This window comes from Olea europaea, chromosome 1 (genome assembly GCF_002742605.1).
Source record: "Olea europaea var. sylvestris chromosome 1, O_europaea_v1, whole genome shotgun sequence".
NCBI lineage: Eukaryota > Viridiplantae > Streptophyta > Magnoliopsida > Lamiales > Oleaceae > Olea > Olea europaea.
Genome location: NC_036237.1, coordinates 10,916,494 through 10,931,691, shown reverse-complemented (window position 1 = coordinate 10,931,691; position 15,198 = coordinate 10,916,494). Strand labels below are relative to the sequence as shown.

The 15,198-nt window shown below is 38.4% G+C and overlaps 1 protein-coding gene across 4 annotated transcripts; it reads right to left on the bottom strand.

Moving 5' to 3' along the window:
* Positions 1-1,031: 1,031 nt before the first annotated feature.
* Positions 1,032-5,616, bottom strand: LOC111393862 (metal-nicotianamine transporter YSL3-like). Of its 4 annotated transcripts, none has more exons than XM_023019629.1 (8): positions 5,211-5,616; positions 4,373-4,713; positions 4,017-4,189; positions 3,223-3,320; positions 3,002-3,136; positions 2,626-2,815; positions 2,389-2,503; positions 1,032-2,095 (listed from the first exon to the last, which is right to left on the bottom strand). In XM_023019629.1, exons 2-8 carry the CDS (start codon positions 4,704-4,706, stop codon positions 1,158-1,160), a joined length of 1,983 nt encoding a protein of 660 aa, XP_022875397.1. In that variant the 5' UTR covers positions 4,707-4,713; positions 5,211-5,616; the 3' UTR covers positions 1,032-1,157. The 4 variants fall into 4 exon arrangements, with proteins under 4 accessions (XP_022875397.1, XP_022875379.1, XP_022875388.1 ...); XM_023019611.1 differs by having other exon boundaries at positions 4,373-4,757; positions 5,211-5,615; XM_023019620.1 differs by having other exon boundaries at positions 2,626-2,797; positions 4,373-4,757; positions 5,211-5,615.
* Positions 5,617-15,198: the final 9,582 nt, after the last annotated feature.

Genomic DNA, 15,198 nt, shown 5'->3' with positions numbered 1-15,198 from the left:
GGCTCTTGAGGGAATCTATTCAGGTTGATAATGTAATCAGAATTCATATGTATAGGTGTGCTCTAGTTATCTCGATATTTTGAGAGAAGGAAATTTCCATTTGTACAAAATTCTACCAGAACAGACATGTGTGGGCCTCATGTATGATAAAAAAATGCCAAAAAAATCACCAACCCACGTTCACTGTGAGTTGTCCGGACAAATTCTGTGGCTTTCCTTTCTGTAAGTGCAGCACGGCTCTTGAGGGAATCTATTCAGGTTGATAATGTAATCTTGGAATTACCTTATGTTTGAAAATAATAATTACTTATCTGTTTGGAATTAGACGAAGCTCGAGGATAGTTCCCAAAGTTCTGATGTTAATGCAGAACTCAAATCATAAAATAATGTTCTATGGACCTAAATCATCAAAGAGAATATTACCATTTACCTCCTGTTAACACACAACTTCTACCTTCATTATTTTTTTTCTTGAGTTGTTAATAGCTATCCTTGTTGATTTGAGATGATTCGCTCCATGTGAATCCTCTGTTTCGATTAACTCATATGATACGTTTTGTGAACTAAAGATGGCTTTGGGAGAAAAAGTTGCGAACAGATTTTACTTTTCTTCACAAACCATTCTATGAGTTTCAATTTTTTACGGTGTGATAGTTTGGGAGCAAAGTTTAGAGTACGTTATTCTTCTGATTGTATCGCACCAGAAATATACAGAGTATGGAATGAGTAAGAGGGCAGTAAAGCTATTCAAAACTCATTTTTCTCAACATAACGGTCATCAGACACAGGCTAAGGTGGAACACCCATGGCTGTACACGAGGGTGGTGCGAACGATGATTGGGTGCTATATATGCACGTCACATAAATAAAAATAGTATTTTCTTATGTTTGATCATTTGAAATGTCAAAACAATCCCAGAAAACATTTCGATCATTCTGAGGTTCTATGATCTTAACCTTTTCATGCTTGTTAATGGTCATTTCAATTTCAAGATGAGATCGGATACAAATTTGTTGAATATTAGACGAGATTGAATAAACCAGATTTTAACTTTTTTCATTCATAATATGATCAAATCAATTATTAAATAATTCATCTTCAGAATATGATAAATTAACATACAATTCATGGTACTGAACAAATCCATCAAGTGCCTTCAAGTTCTTAGGAAGTTGAAGGTAGGCAAAAAACTCATGCAGATGGGAGGATTAATCTTGGCTAAAGCAAGAATAGACGAAGGAAGAATCCACAATCCGTCTCCACAAATCAAACCAGATGCAACCGCTGGAATCATCAAACTAGCCTTCGTGTTGTTTACCTTGTGCCAAATGTAGACAATCAAGCTGCCAACACACATATCAATTGCAAAGTTAGCTCCAACTAGAAAAGGCACGGCCATAGCCATCGGGAGAGGAACCCATTTTCCAACCTTCTCCGGCGCCAAGTCTCTCAACAAATTAGCCAATATGGCGAATGTGAAAAACCCATAGCATAGCTGCAAGCAATGCTGAGGCAGAGCGGAGAAGCCTTCCTCCCCGAGAATTGCCATGTTTCTGTATATGAGAGCGTAAGGAGCTTTGTACTCTCCATCTGGGTTCCCCACGTCAAAAGCCCTGTAAAACAGGACGAACGTGAGAGGAGCAACAATGCAGCCAATGGCAGTCCCAATCCCTTGGCTAAGAACCATTGATCGAGGTGAAGTGAGCGTAAGATAGCCAGTCTTGAAATCATGCATCAAATCAGACGATATGGAAACAATGGATTTTATCAGACCACATCCAATGAGTCCTGCAACTACACCATTTTCTTTTACGACCAAAGCAGCAAGCACAAAGAGAGCCACTTTCCCATAGTTATATGCCATGTTCATGTCGGTGAGGCCAGCACTGTAAGCATTACAAAAACTCAGGGATGGTGCCAGAACATGAGCAGCCAAAACATAATGCCACTTCAGCTGAGGAAACATAATTGGAATTATGAAGATGGAAATAACGGAGAATAACATGTATCCAATACATGCTACCCACAATGGAATGCTCTCTCTTATGAACAATTTATTTCTTTGGAGATCATTGGGTTGTTGATTCTTGTTATCTGAAACAGCAGTATGGAAAAAATTAGTCAGAACAAAATTTCTATTGAGTGTGAAACTTCTAATCAGAACCTTTTCCTATGAATTTGAAGCCGGCTACATGAATCACTCTTGATCATTACTGTTGGCTTAATCGAGTAACAGAATATTAGATACTTTATAGATACAAGACATAATAACATTGTGATTTACTACTAAATGTGGAGAGCTGTGAAATGAGTAAACCAGCAAGTAGCAATAGGCTGAGTCGGAAAGGGTGACGAGAGACATTATATGACAGAAGTTACCTATTTACCTGCTTTAAGATTCCTTTTGTTGAATGCAGTATACATGCTTCTAATGGTAGAAAACATTGTCTTGAGGAAATTGTAGAGACCATCACCAAGGATTAGAGCGATAGAAGTGAAAACCTGCACAGGTATATGAATACGTAAATGCGACGTTTATTTCAAAATTGTGGCAAGTCAAACAGAAAACCATCCTCAAACATGGAATTTCCAGTCTATTTAGGACAATGGTGTTCAATTTAGACCTTGTAACCATTTAGACTCTTCATACTGCTTTCTGGTATAGTTTCAGGAAACCAAACTCCCTTAAGTTCGCTTATTATTGGCCACATAACCCCGTACGAGAGCATGGCCCCAAGAAGCAAAGATAAATTCACAAGATGGGAGCAAATCATTCCGGCTCCGATATAAGTCATGCTGAAATCAAAGTAAAATCTGCAAAATTCGGTGACTTTCTATGACTGGTGATAGAAAAATTATGGAATGTGAGATTTAGGGCAGAAAGGTTCACTTAAAGAAAATAAGTATTCTTTTTACGGGTCAAAGTTGAAAATTATTACTTCTTTTACTCAGAAGAATCATACTCTTAAACTTGCTTAGAATAGATGTGAAAGTACGCACGATTGGTTCCAAGCTTTCAATCCAAAGGCGGGGAAGCTGTTGAATCCACATTGTCCTCCACCAGAATAGAACCATTGAAAGAAACTCCACAGGAAACTAATTGAGAAAAATTTCATAAACCCGTGAACTTGCATCCTGAAAATTGAAGAAAAAAAGCGAATTATAAATTGGTTTACAGTAGAATTTCATATGTTATGGCAAGAAAATAAATGATATATTACTTGGCCATTTGGTCTCCTTTAAGGGCGTGGAATCCATTGATGAGAACAGCAGTGGCAGTTCCACTTGGATAAGGTAATCTGTAATCTATAATCATGATCTGCAAAATAACAGAGAAGGAATGAATAACAATAAAGAACTTGATAGTTAATTAAAAAAGGAAAAAACAATGGTCAATTTAATGTGATCAAACATGGGGAGAAGAATTTTCCATGGTCCATTAAACCATCTCGTTTAATATCTAAAGCAGTCATAAAAAGGAAACACGCATGTTTACATGTATTTGCATACATGAAGATAGGATCTGTTTTATAATAAAAAACCTAACACGTGTAATTTTTTTGAATATGTGGTAGCAAGATTTGAACTTAAGATCTTTACATGTGCTAATACCCTTCTAAACCACCTTATTTGAAACTTATCCCATAAAAAGGGGACAACTTATTTTATATTAATATCATCAGCAAAATCAAAGTGTCAATTGTTGAACCACTTCATCTAACAACTTAAATTGTAAGAGAGAAGATGTTATTTTTATATATTTAAACTTTAACAAGCCCCCCACATGCCCAACACGTGTACAATTTGCTTAATCTAGTAACTCATCGAAGCGCTTAATCCATCAGAAAAGACACTTTTATTTTTATCAAATTGCCACCTTTTCTTTCAGAGGAGTTAGAAAAAGCACTATAATGGGTCCGTTGCTTTCTATTTTAAATTTATTTTATTTTATTTTATTTTTTATTTTTTTATTTTTTTTGCACATCATAAAAATTAGGAAGGGTGTTGAAGTTACCTTTCTGAGAGGAACCAAAGCCAACAGCCCTATAAAGCTAACAACAAAAAGAAAACCAATCATCCAATCGAGGCCAGGTTCTTTGTAACTCCCAGGGGAGTTTCCCTCTGTATCAAGTCCTGCCTGTTCATATGTTTTCTTGTTCAATCCCAAAAGATAAGACCCGAAGCCACCTGTTAATATAACACATTCAATAATAAGAAATTGATTGATTTGATAGCAACAATATCCAAGCACATTATTGTGTACCAAACATGCTCTAAATGAACTACGAAACTTAGTCTTTAAACATGAAAATTGAAGCCAATAAATCAAAGGTAAAAGATCAAATCATTAGAAATCCAAAATCTCCCAACCTCCCACTGCAATGCTATAACATGCAACAGCACAAGTCTGAATAATTGTATTCTCTTGTCTAGTGAATGGGGTTGTTACAAGATTCGCCTTTTGCAGCAGGTTCGTCCATGTTCGAATAAACACAAAGGCAAGAAGAGCAGCCGAGACATTCAGGTTTGGGACGAGCCCCGTTGTAAGACTGAGCTTCATTACTATGGCACTATAAATGATACCAATAAGTAAACTTGCTACAATCCCTCTTATTGTTATCTGTTTTGTCCACGGAGGAATTCTCTTAGAATCCTCGGGCTGATCTTTCGGTTCCTCCAAATCCTCCCTCTCAATTTCCACCATTTCTTCCCTGCCACAGTTTCCCATTTACAAGAACTCAATCGATTACCTTATCTGTCAATTAATAATCATATCAGCTATTTCAAAGTCCAATGTATTAATAAATTCTTGATTTGTTAAGAACTATAAAGTGGGTGTAAATGGGGACAAAATTACTCAAAGGAATAGGATAATTTGTACAATATTAAGAAGAATGATCCTATCTTTCCATATATGAAAGAAGCATCTCACTTGAGCAGCTCTCTTTTTAACCAATGAGAGATCAGAGAAATTGAAATGCCATCTTTATTCTGAAAATTGTAAGATAATCCAAGAGACCCAAGAAATGAAGGAAAAAACCAAATAGAAAATAATCAACTTTTCCAATTTCATTAAATATGTGAATAAATTTCCACATGCCCCAAACTAATTTTCTATCTCCAATCTAATATTGACCAAACTAGAATAACATATGCATTATAAGCTGTAACAATAAAAAATTAATGCAATGAATTTATAAGTGCTTACCAAGATGATAACTTTCAAGATTGAAAGGACTATTCCATGAACTGCTTCGTAATTGTATTCGAAAAATCAATTTGACCTTTTGTGATCTTAGAATAAAGGGTACGCAAGAAAAGCTTTGCTTTGACTTGCTTCTCGTTGACTCTCTCTCTATCTCTATACATATAGATATTTATGAGAACATACCCTAAACAGGGTTTTCACTTTGTGGAGTGTAGCGTGAACATGGTGCACTGAAATCTGAGAGTTTTCCAGCGACGGTCAATTGATAGAGCTCATTTTGTTGTCGGATTCTCAATCGGACCTCAATGTTGACGAACTAGAATATTTGATCCAATAGCTATAAAGTTATCAAAAAAATTGAAGTATGTCCCGAAATTAAGAGCAAAATAGTATCTCGCCCGGTGATGACAAATTGGCTACTTGGCTCAACTTGAAAAAAGTTCGAGTCAACTCAACTCGAAGTTCGGTTTCACCAAGCCCCATCTTGGGGTGGTAGGCCGAGCTTGAGCCTAAGCCAACATGTGGACCCGCAGATCGGCTCGAGAGGAAAAAAAAAAAAAGGCAACGCAGGAAAAAAGGGCTCGATTCGATAAAGATCAGCTCGACTTGGGCCAAAAAAGACCGAGCCTTGAGTTTCAGCTCGTTGATCCCCTACTCCCACCTGTCATTATATTTATGCAATTTTAATAAAGAAATAGTCCCCGTTTGGCCCCCTTTTTTCAAATGAAAATAGGTGAAATAATATATTTTTGAAAAATGAGTGGTTGAAAAAAATTAAAAAATTTCGATTTACGTGTAATATTGTCTCGTTTGGCTCCTATTCCATTTTTCTCTCTCTTATTGTCAAACACATAATTTTCTATAAAATAATATTACACGTAAATTGAAAACTTTTCCTTTTTTCAATAACTCATTTAAAAAAATTACTATTTCACCCATATTCATTTTCACAAAATTGGTGGGTAAAAAAATTGTGTAGTTGAAAATAGGAGAAAGAAAAATGAATTTTAATTTTATGAGGGACAAATAGGGGCTAAAATTATTATAGAATCATTATGATGCATTTACATGTCCAACCATGTGAAACAGAAAACATCACTTTTCGTTAAACCTATTGAAATATTTATTGTCACATTAGACAGATAATTCAACCCGGATGTTTTGATAGTGTACACATATTCAAAGTTGAAGAACTCTTAAATCTTTATGGTCTTTTCTTTAAATTAAAATCATTCGTCAATTTACCAAGTTACCTTCTTGTAAGTAGCTAGCATAATCATTGTAATAAAATCGAATCAAATTGAATCGGGGCTAGTCTGAAACTAAGCCGCCAAACTGTTTCAGGCATCTCAACTTGGCCCATCGCCGTGCTAACTCGTGGACAAAAGATGCTAAGAATTGAAATATTCGTGTCCTTTTATTAAGTAAAAAAAAAAAAAAAAAACACAGAATATCATAGAATTTTGATATCTATTATTTAGACCCTGTTTGGTACAATTTCTATTTTACTTTTTACTTTTTTGGAAAAGTTCTTTTTGAGAAAGCTACCTTAAATTTTGTTTGTCATGACTCTCGAGAAATCAAAATGAGATTTTAAGATTCAAAAGTTGGTTTAGACTCATTTAGCTAATTATATGAATGTACATCTTATTAGTTTAACATGACTTCTAAAAAGTCAAGAAGAGAATTTGAGATCTAAAAATCACTTTTGGACATATTTGACTAATTTTAAGAAAGTGCATCTTCTAATTAGAAGAACTTTTAGAGGAAGTTGGTATGACATGATTTTCTCTAAAAGCACCTAAACAGAAATTAAGGCAGTTTTTTCCACCAAAGTTTCTTCTATGGAAAGTGAAAGTAAAAGTAAAAGACATACCAAAGGGGTCGTTCTTTAGAAGAGCTTTTAGAAAATATTCGATCAATGTGATTTCATCTAAAAGCACTTTTCGAATAGAAACCCTTTTAGAAATTAATTTTCAAAAAGAAAGTTAAGATAACTTCTTCAAAAACACTTCTATATAAAACAAAAGTCATGGCAAACAAAGTTGTAGCCAATTTTGTTTAAGAACTCTTTTAACCCGACAAAAAAACTTGCAGATATTTGACCGAATATTTTTAAAAATAATTTTTTAATCTCAAAATCCATTTTTGACTATTCAAAAGCCTACAAAACGGATCCTTAATATTGTAAAAATATTATCTCACTATAATAGCAAGCAAGCCACCAAGAAGTAATGAGTAACATAGTCTGTCAATAAATTACTTATGTCCATTTTTTGGGTATTGTGGTAGTCAAGAGCAAGTATTAAAAAAAAAAAAAAAACTCGATGTAAACTAGTGAAATTAAATAAACAAACGAAAAGGGGAAAAAATTCAAAGTTTGAGGACTAAATTGTAAATATTTAATAATTGATTTGGATTGCAAAACGTTGATTGAAGATCTTACATAATCAATTAGATGAAATTATAAATCAAATGATGAAAATTGCACAAGGAAATAACCCAATTGATAGAAGGATGGAAGTTTAGAGACAAAAATATAAATTCCCAAAACTTCAAGTGGCACACGTGCGCCGCCCATGATGACGTTCACGCACTGGCCACTTTTAGAGAACCTGAGAGTAGAAATTGCAAGCGGCGCATGCTCGAAATGCACGACCTCACGTTGGAAGGGATAATTTTCGACAAACAGACCAGTTTTCCTTTTTTGCTACAAAATATTTGAAATCTAATTTGGCTACTAATAACCCAACATTTCTGAAGATCCGAACTCGACCTCATTACCCCGATCTTGCCTGCCTACGAATCTCTCGAAGGTGAGGTCGGGTGTATTTTTAGTTCGGGCTCATGGTGGAAGGTCGGGCCTCGTTTATATAAAGCCCTCGATCCCCTGGCGTGGTTCCTGGGGAGAACTATCTTATTCCACCTACAATTCTCACTCAATTAACTCCCTCCTCAATTCAAACTCAAGTAGAATACTTTGAAATAAACACTAACTCCTTATCCTACGAGGATAAGGACCACACATGGTTAAGGCCTTCTAAGATTCTATAATCAGCACCTATAAAAACATAACTCGAGCTCATTTCCAGGTACGTCTTTCATTATTTCCAATTCATAGCCTTATGCACTAAATTCCCTATTTGACTTAAGCATCGGAGGGGCAACGAGCACACACTTCATTGCCTTTGTTTTAGGTATTCGAAGACCGTTTGTGTTCACCCAAGTTCGGAGTTCGATCATCCAGTTTGAGATCTTTCGGGTACTTTTTTGATAGCATCACTGGCGCCGTCTGTGGAAAGTGCAACCAAAAGTCATGGTCAATACACGTTCAAATCTTCCTCCAGCTAGCTCATCCGTCCCGGATAACCCTCCTCATCCTGAGGAACGCCATGTCCCTCAAGAAGAATCGTCAGAGATAGCAGCACCGCCTCCAACTGTTGTTACCGTCGGAGCTTCGTCAGCAAGTTGCTGCATTAACCCAATTGTTAAGCCAGAGAAATTCGTACCCGTCACATACTCCAACCCTTGAAGGTGGTTTTATGGCAAATGCTCAAGCTCGAGTCCCACATACAACTCGTGATGATGGTGGGGTTGGAACTTCGGGTGCACCGCAAATGGCTTCAGGTTCAAGGTCCGTTAAAATGGAATCTGCTGAACTCGCTAGGATTATTCAAGAAGGGATAGCAGTGGGTATGTAACAAAATACTCTGGCAAAAACAGGATTCACCCCCAATAGACCGTTCACTCCAGAAGTTCTCTCATATCCCCTAGCAGACAGGTTCAAATATCCTCGAATAAAGGAGTACGATGGGTCAACCGACCCCATTAATCATCTCAATGTGTACACGGATATCATGAACTTACAGGTTGCACCAGATGCAGTAATGTGCAAGGCCTTCCCTCAGACCCTCACAAACGCAACTAGAGATTGGTTTTCCACATTGGAACCCAACTCTATTGCATCCTCAGATTTGGTCGATAAGTTCTTCGCTTTCTTTGCAAGTAGTAAGTGAATCAGAAAGACAGTCGCATCACTCATACAGATGCGTTAAGGACCCAATGAGACACTTCGTGATTTCATGATCAGGTTCAATAAGGAAAGGCTTCAGATCCTCGATCTACATATCACTGCCGCAGTCTCAGCTTTGACATACGCCATTAAATGTGAAGCATTCAAGATGTCTTTGTCTTAGACTCCACCAAAGTTAGTAACTGAGCTACTCAACATGAGCTGAGAAATAGATTAACATGGAAGAAACCATGGCCCCAAGGAGAGAAGTTTCCTCATTAGAAAAGTTCGATCAAAAAAGGCCGCATGACTCCAATTTGCAACAAGATGCACATCGGGTCAAGACAAGGAAGGACCCTTCCTCAACATCCTTTACCCTTTTGAACACCTCGAGGTCCAACATTCCAATGGAGATCAAGGATTCAAAGGAACTTAAGTGGTCTCCACCCGATACTCGTGACAAGAGCAAGTACTGTGATTTTCATAGGGACCATGGACATAAAACGGAAGATTGTTTCACCTTAAAGCAGGAGATTGAAGCTCTTATAAAAATGGGATTTTTGGGTTCTTATGTTAGCAACGATAAGTACTCAAGAAATAGTCAAAATAGAGACAAGGACCCAGAGGGTCGGTGAAACAAACAACCAACCGCAGGTACTATCAATATCATTGTTGGAGGAACAACCTCGATGGGAGATTCTAGTAGCGAGCGTAGACAATATGCCAGGCAGCCTCCAACCATCTCAAAATCAGATCTTGGTTCTACAGAGGACATCACTTTTGGAGCAAGAGACTTGGAAAGCATATCATTCTCTCATGATGATGCTCTGGTCATATCGACCATCATCGCCAATTTTGAAGTCAAGAGAATTTTGATAGACAAGAGAAGTGCAGCCAACGTATTATCTCATAAAGCCTTTGTTCAAATGGGGATCTCAACGAAACAGCTCAAGCCAGTCAAAAACCTCTCCAAGGGTTTGGAGGTGGGGTCATTTCCCTGAAAGGTATCGTCAGGTTACCTTTAACATTGGGGTCAGAAGGTAAGCAAGTGACGTAGATCACTACTTTTGAAGTTGTCCATACTCCAATGGCCTACAACGCCATATTGGAAAGACCATTGCTCAATAGAATCCGAGCTATTGTCTCAACTTTTCACTTGGCTCTGAAGTTTCCTACAAATAATAGAATCGAGATGGTTCGAGGCGGCCAAACAGTGGCACGATAGTGTTATGTGACTAGTGTTCAAAAAATTAAAGGCGACGCCATGCAAGTTTCAAAGCTCGAGCTTGAGCATGAGAATCATGGAAGACTGGCTCCAGTGGAAGGGCTAGAAGAGGTCGAGCTCAAGCCTGGTAGGAAAGTGACAAGCGGACAGGAGCTAGATACAACAATCGTGTTGAACTACTAATTTGTCTCTCCCGCAACATTAATGTATTTGCTTGGAATGTAGAAGACATGCCTGGGATTGACCTAGAGGTAGAGGTACACAAACTCAATGTAAACCCAGTGGCAAGACCTGTGAAGCAAAGGAAGAGGCAGTTTGCGCCTGAAAGACGAGAAGTTATAAAAGAGAAGATTGCTAAGCTTGCTAACGCACAGTTCTTTCGGGAAGTACAATATCCTGATTGGCTTACTTCTTGTCAAGAAGGCTAATGGGAAGTGGCAAGTCTGCATTGACTTCACAGATTTAAATAAAGCATACCCTAAAGACAGTTACCCTCTAACTTGAATCGACAATCTTGTGGACAGCACGTCTGGTCATATGCTATACAGCTTCTTGTATTCATTTTCGGGGTATCACCAAATACTAATGGCGGAAAAAGATCAAGAGAAGACCTCATTCATGGCCGACTCAGCCATATATTGTTACAGGGTCATGCATTTTGGACTAAAGAATGTTGGAGCAACGTATCAGAGGTTGGTGAACAAGGTCTTCGCCGAATTAATTGGAAAAACGATTAAAGCATATATGAATGATATGGTGGCTAAAAGTAAACAAGTGAATGATCATGTCTCCGATCTTGAGGAAGTATTTGCTATGATATGAAGGTACAACATGAAGCTCAACCCTGCAAAGTGTGCATTTGGAGTAGCATCTGGAAAGTTTTTGGGTTTCATGATCACGCACAGAGAAATAGAGGTAAACCCTGATAAAATCCAAGCTCTGATGTGTATGGAATCCCTTAAGTGCAAAAGAGACATTCAGAAGTTGACAGGTTGCATAACAGCACTAAACAGATTTGTCTCCCGAGTAGTGGACAGGTGTTTTCCTTTTTTCAAATTACTTAGGGAAATAAAAGCTTTGATTGGAATGAGGAATGCAACTTAACTTTTCAAGAGCTCAAGCAAACACAATCAACACCTCCATTTCTTAACAAACCAGAACCCGGTGACACGTTGCTATTATACTTGACCGTTTCTCAGAATGCAGTAAGCGAAGTCTTGGTAAATGAAAAACGAAGGTTCAACAACCTATCTATTATGTAAGTAAGGTACTCCTTGATGCAGAAACACGATACACACTTGTAGAACAGCTTGCCCTTACTTTGGTAACAGTTACCAGGAAATTACGGCAGTACTTCCAATCACATCCAATTGTTGTGCTCACCAACCAATCTCTTAAACACATACTCTAGAAGTTGGACATCTTAGGAAGACTGTTGAAATGGGCAATTGAACTTGGCGAATTTCACATAGAGTTCAAGTCACGACCCTCAATCAAGACTCAAGCTTTAGCTGACTTCATAACAGAACTCACCCCAACGTCCCAAGAGACAAAGGACAAAGACTCGAGCGCAACCTTGAAAATATGAGAGATCTTTGTGGATGAAGCTTCCAACAGCTCGGGCTCGGGGACCGACATCATCATTACAAGTCCGGACAAAACTACAGAAATACAACGTACACTCAGATTTGAATTTGAGGCCACAAACAATGAAGCAGAACATGAAGCTGTCATCATAACCCTAGAACTGGCAAAAAATCTTGAGCTGGAGCATGTCAAAGTTTTCAGCGAGTCATAAGTAGTGGTCGAACAAATCGAGGGGTCTTTCAAAAAAAAGGATAAAAAGATGAGTTTATATTATCTAAAAGTACATGAACTTCAGAGGCAGTTCGTGAATTGTGAAATCCTAAAGGTAGCCAAGGTTGATAATGTCAAAGCTGATGTATTATCCAGACTCGTCTTCATGGGTGTAGACGGACTCAGCAGAACAGTACACATCAAGATAGTGGCAGAAACTAGCATAGCTCAAAAGCCAAGTATCATGGACTTCGATCATGAGCCCTCTTGGATGGATCCAATAGTTGATTACATAAGCAATGACAACCTACCATCGGACCCTCAGGTTGCTAGAAGCATCCGTTATAGAGCTGCTAGATATCGTCGAATCGAAAGAGTTTTGTTCCGAAGGAGTTTCATTCTCCCCTACCTGAGATGCCTCATACCTTCAAAGTCTCTTTAAGCCTTGACTGAAGTTCATGAAGATGTGTGTGGAAATCACCAAAAACCCAAGCTCTTGCATATAAGTTGATAAGGTATTGATACTACTGGCCAAGTATGAAGAAAGATGTAGCAGATTACATTGGAAAGTGTGATAAGTGCTAACATTTTGGCAACATCATACATGCTCCTGCTGAGGAGCTAACTTTCATTCATTACTCAGCTCTCTTCAAACAATGGGGAGTCCACATTCTTGGACCATTCCCCTTGGCCAAAGAATAATTAAAGTTCGTAGCTGTGGCAGTAGAGTAATTCACAAAGTGGATAGAGGCTGAACCTCTGGCAACAATTTCGGAGCCCAAGCTCAGATCATTCATATGAGAGTCCATCATATGCAAGTTTGGAATACCGAAAGTCATCATCACAGATAACAGAAGGCAATTCGACAATCCACAATTTAGGAACTTTTGTGTCAACCATGGAATTAATCATCGTTTAACCTCGGTATCACACCCATAAAGTAATGGGCTTGCTAAAGTAACTAATCAGATCATACTGCAAGACCTTCGAACAAGAATAGGAGATGCTAAAGGTGATTGGCCTGATCATCTGCCTTCCATACTATGGGCATACAGGACTTCGCATAAGACCGCAACGGGTGAGACACCCTTCATGCTAGCCTTTGGACTTGAAGCTACCATTCTAATCGAGGCCAACCTTCCCACGATAAGGAAGCGGGGCAAATATGGAAGAACAAACCACTGAACACCTCGACCTACTCGAAGAAGTAAGGGAGCAAGCCTCACTTAGAACGACAAGTTATCAGAATAAAACAAGAAAGCACTTCAACAATAAGGTCTATGCAAGAAAGTTCAGGGTTGGGGATCTAGTCCTTAGAAGAGCAAAAGTGGTCGGACACCCACCAGGTAAGCTTGGACCAACATGGGAAGGACCTTTCGAGGTCATATGAAAATTAAAAGGTGGAGCTTATAGTTTCAGAGATACCTCGGGAAAATCACTTCCGAGGCCATGGAATGCGGATAATTTAAAAATTTATTACAAGTAGCCAGTAATAGTTGTTATCTATTTCTTTTGGGCTTGCATGCCCACGCAATGTTTATTTCCTTTAATTTTTGGGCTTACATGCCCACCATAGACCAGCTTCCGTTTGTTTTTCGGGTTCTAATGCCCTAACAACTCATGCTTCAATAAGCTCAGGCATCAATGCCATTGAGCCCATTTATAGTATATGAATTTTCCTTTTACGTTATTGCTTTCCTGTATAATCAAACTAGCGTAAGGTCATACTCCGCGCATGTAGCTAAGTCTTAATCAAATTAACGTAGGTCGTACTCCGCGCAAGGTCATACTCCATGCATGCAGCTAATACTCAATCACTTAGCGTAAGGTTGTGCTCCACATACACAGCTAAGTCTTAATCAAATTAGCGTAAGGTCGTGCTCCGCGCATGCAGCTAACACTCAATCAATAGAACCAAATACATGTTGTCATACATCAGTATAATAACGCACAGACAAACTATGCCAAGATCTCAAATATCAAAAGGTCGAGATCAGCCAGATCCTGACTTTATCGATCCCAAAATGCCTTTATAATAAAGGATGTCAAGGTCGAGGTCGGGGTACGAATAAAGTTTATCATAACAAACCAAACTCGATCTTATCCACAAACAAAAGAATTCATTTAAATTACAAGGGGCAAGCCCGAGCTCAACCTTTAAATCATCAGCGACCCAATGGTCATCCCTCGATATGCGAAATTTAAGGATTACACTTTATTTATAGTACACGACACTGATACTCGAACTCATTGTCCCAAACAAGGCATTCGCATCCGAAGCCCAATTTTCAAGTAAAGGGATAGATCTATTCATAGTCTCGACGTTCAGTATCGGTAAGACATACAACATCCCCGAGCTACCACGCACACCGGGCTAAATATTTCAACATTCGAGTTAATTAGTTACGAAATATGATCTATACTAATAATCGATCTTTTAACGATTGTGACAATAGCCCGAGCTTAAAATCATAATATCCACACTCGAACTTAAAATCCATGCACGATCTCGTAACGAAAGCAAGCTGCATGAACTGTTAACGAGCGACATTTCAAAGATCGAAGCCCAGATCGGGCAATACATTTCAAATTGCCATCACAAAAAAAATGAGCCCAGGTCGGGTAATGTACTTGTACAATTTTCAAAGAAAAAAATTCAAGGGCTAAGGCCTAATCAAGCTCGATGGTATCAGCACCACCCTAATCAGGGGTCCCATCTTCATCATCATCATCACTGTCGTCGTCAACCTTCAAGGCAGATAGTTCGAGCTGCTTGGCAAGCTCATTCACCGTTTTGAGCTATTCCATCACCGATTTCAGGTCGTCATGAAGCTTCTACTTCAAGAAAAAGTGTGCAAGTCGTAGCCCGTATGGTATGAGCCCGAGCCATACTATCCAAGAAGAGTCCCAAACTCGTCAGACTTCTTAAAATCTTTGATTGCCTAAGTACGAGC

Coding starts and splice junctions, on each gene's coding strand:
- LOC111393862 (XM_023019611.1), bottom strand. CDS start 4,730: ATGGGAAACTGTGGCAGGGAAGAAATGGTGGAAATTGAGAGGGAGGAT. Junction 2,816..3,001: donor TTGAAAGCTTGGAACCAATC/GTGCGTACTTTC, acceptor CGAATTTTGCAG/ATTTTACTTTGATTTCAGCA. Junction 2,504..2,625: donor AGAGTCTAAATGGTTACAAG/GTCTAAATTGAA, acceptor ATACCTGTGCAG/GTTTTCACTTCTATCGCTCT.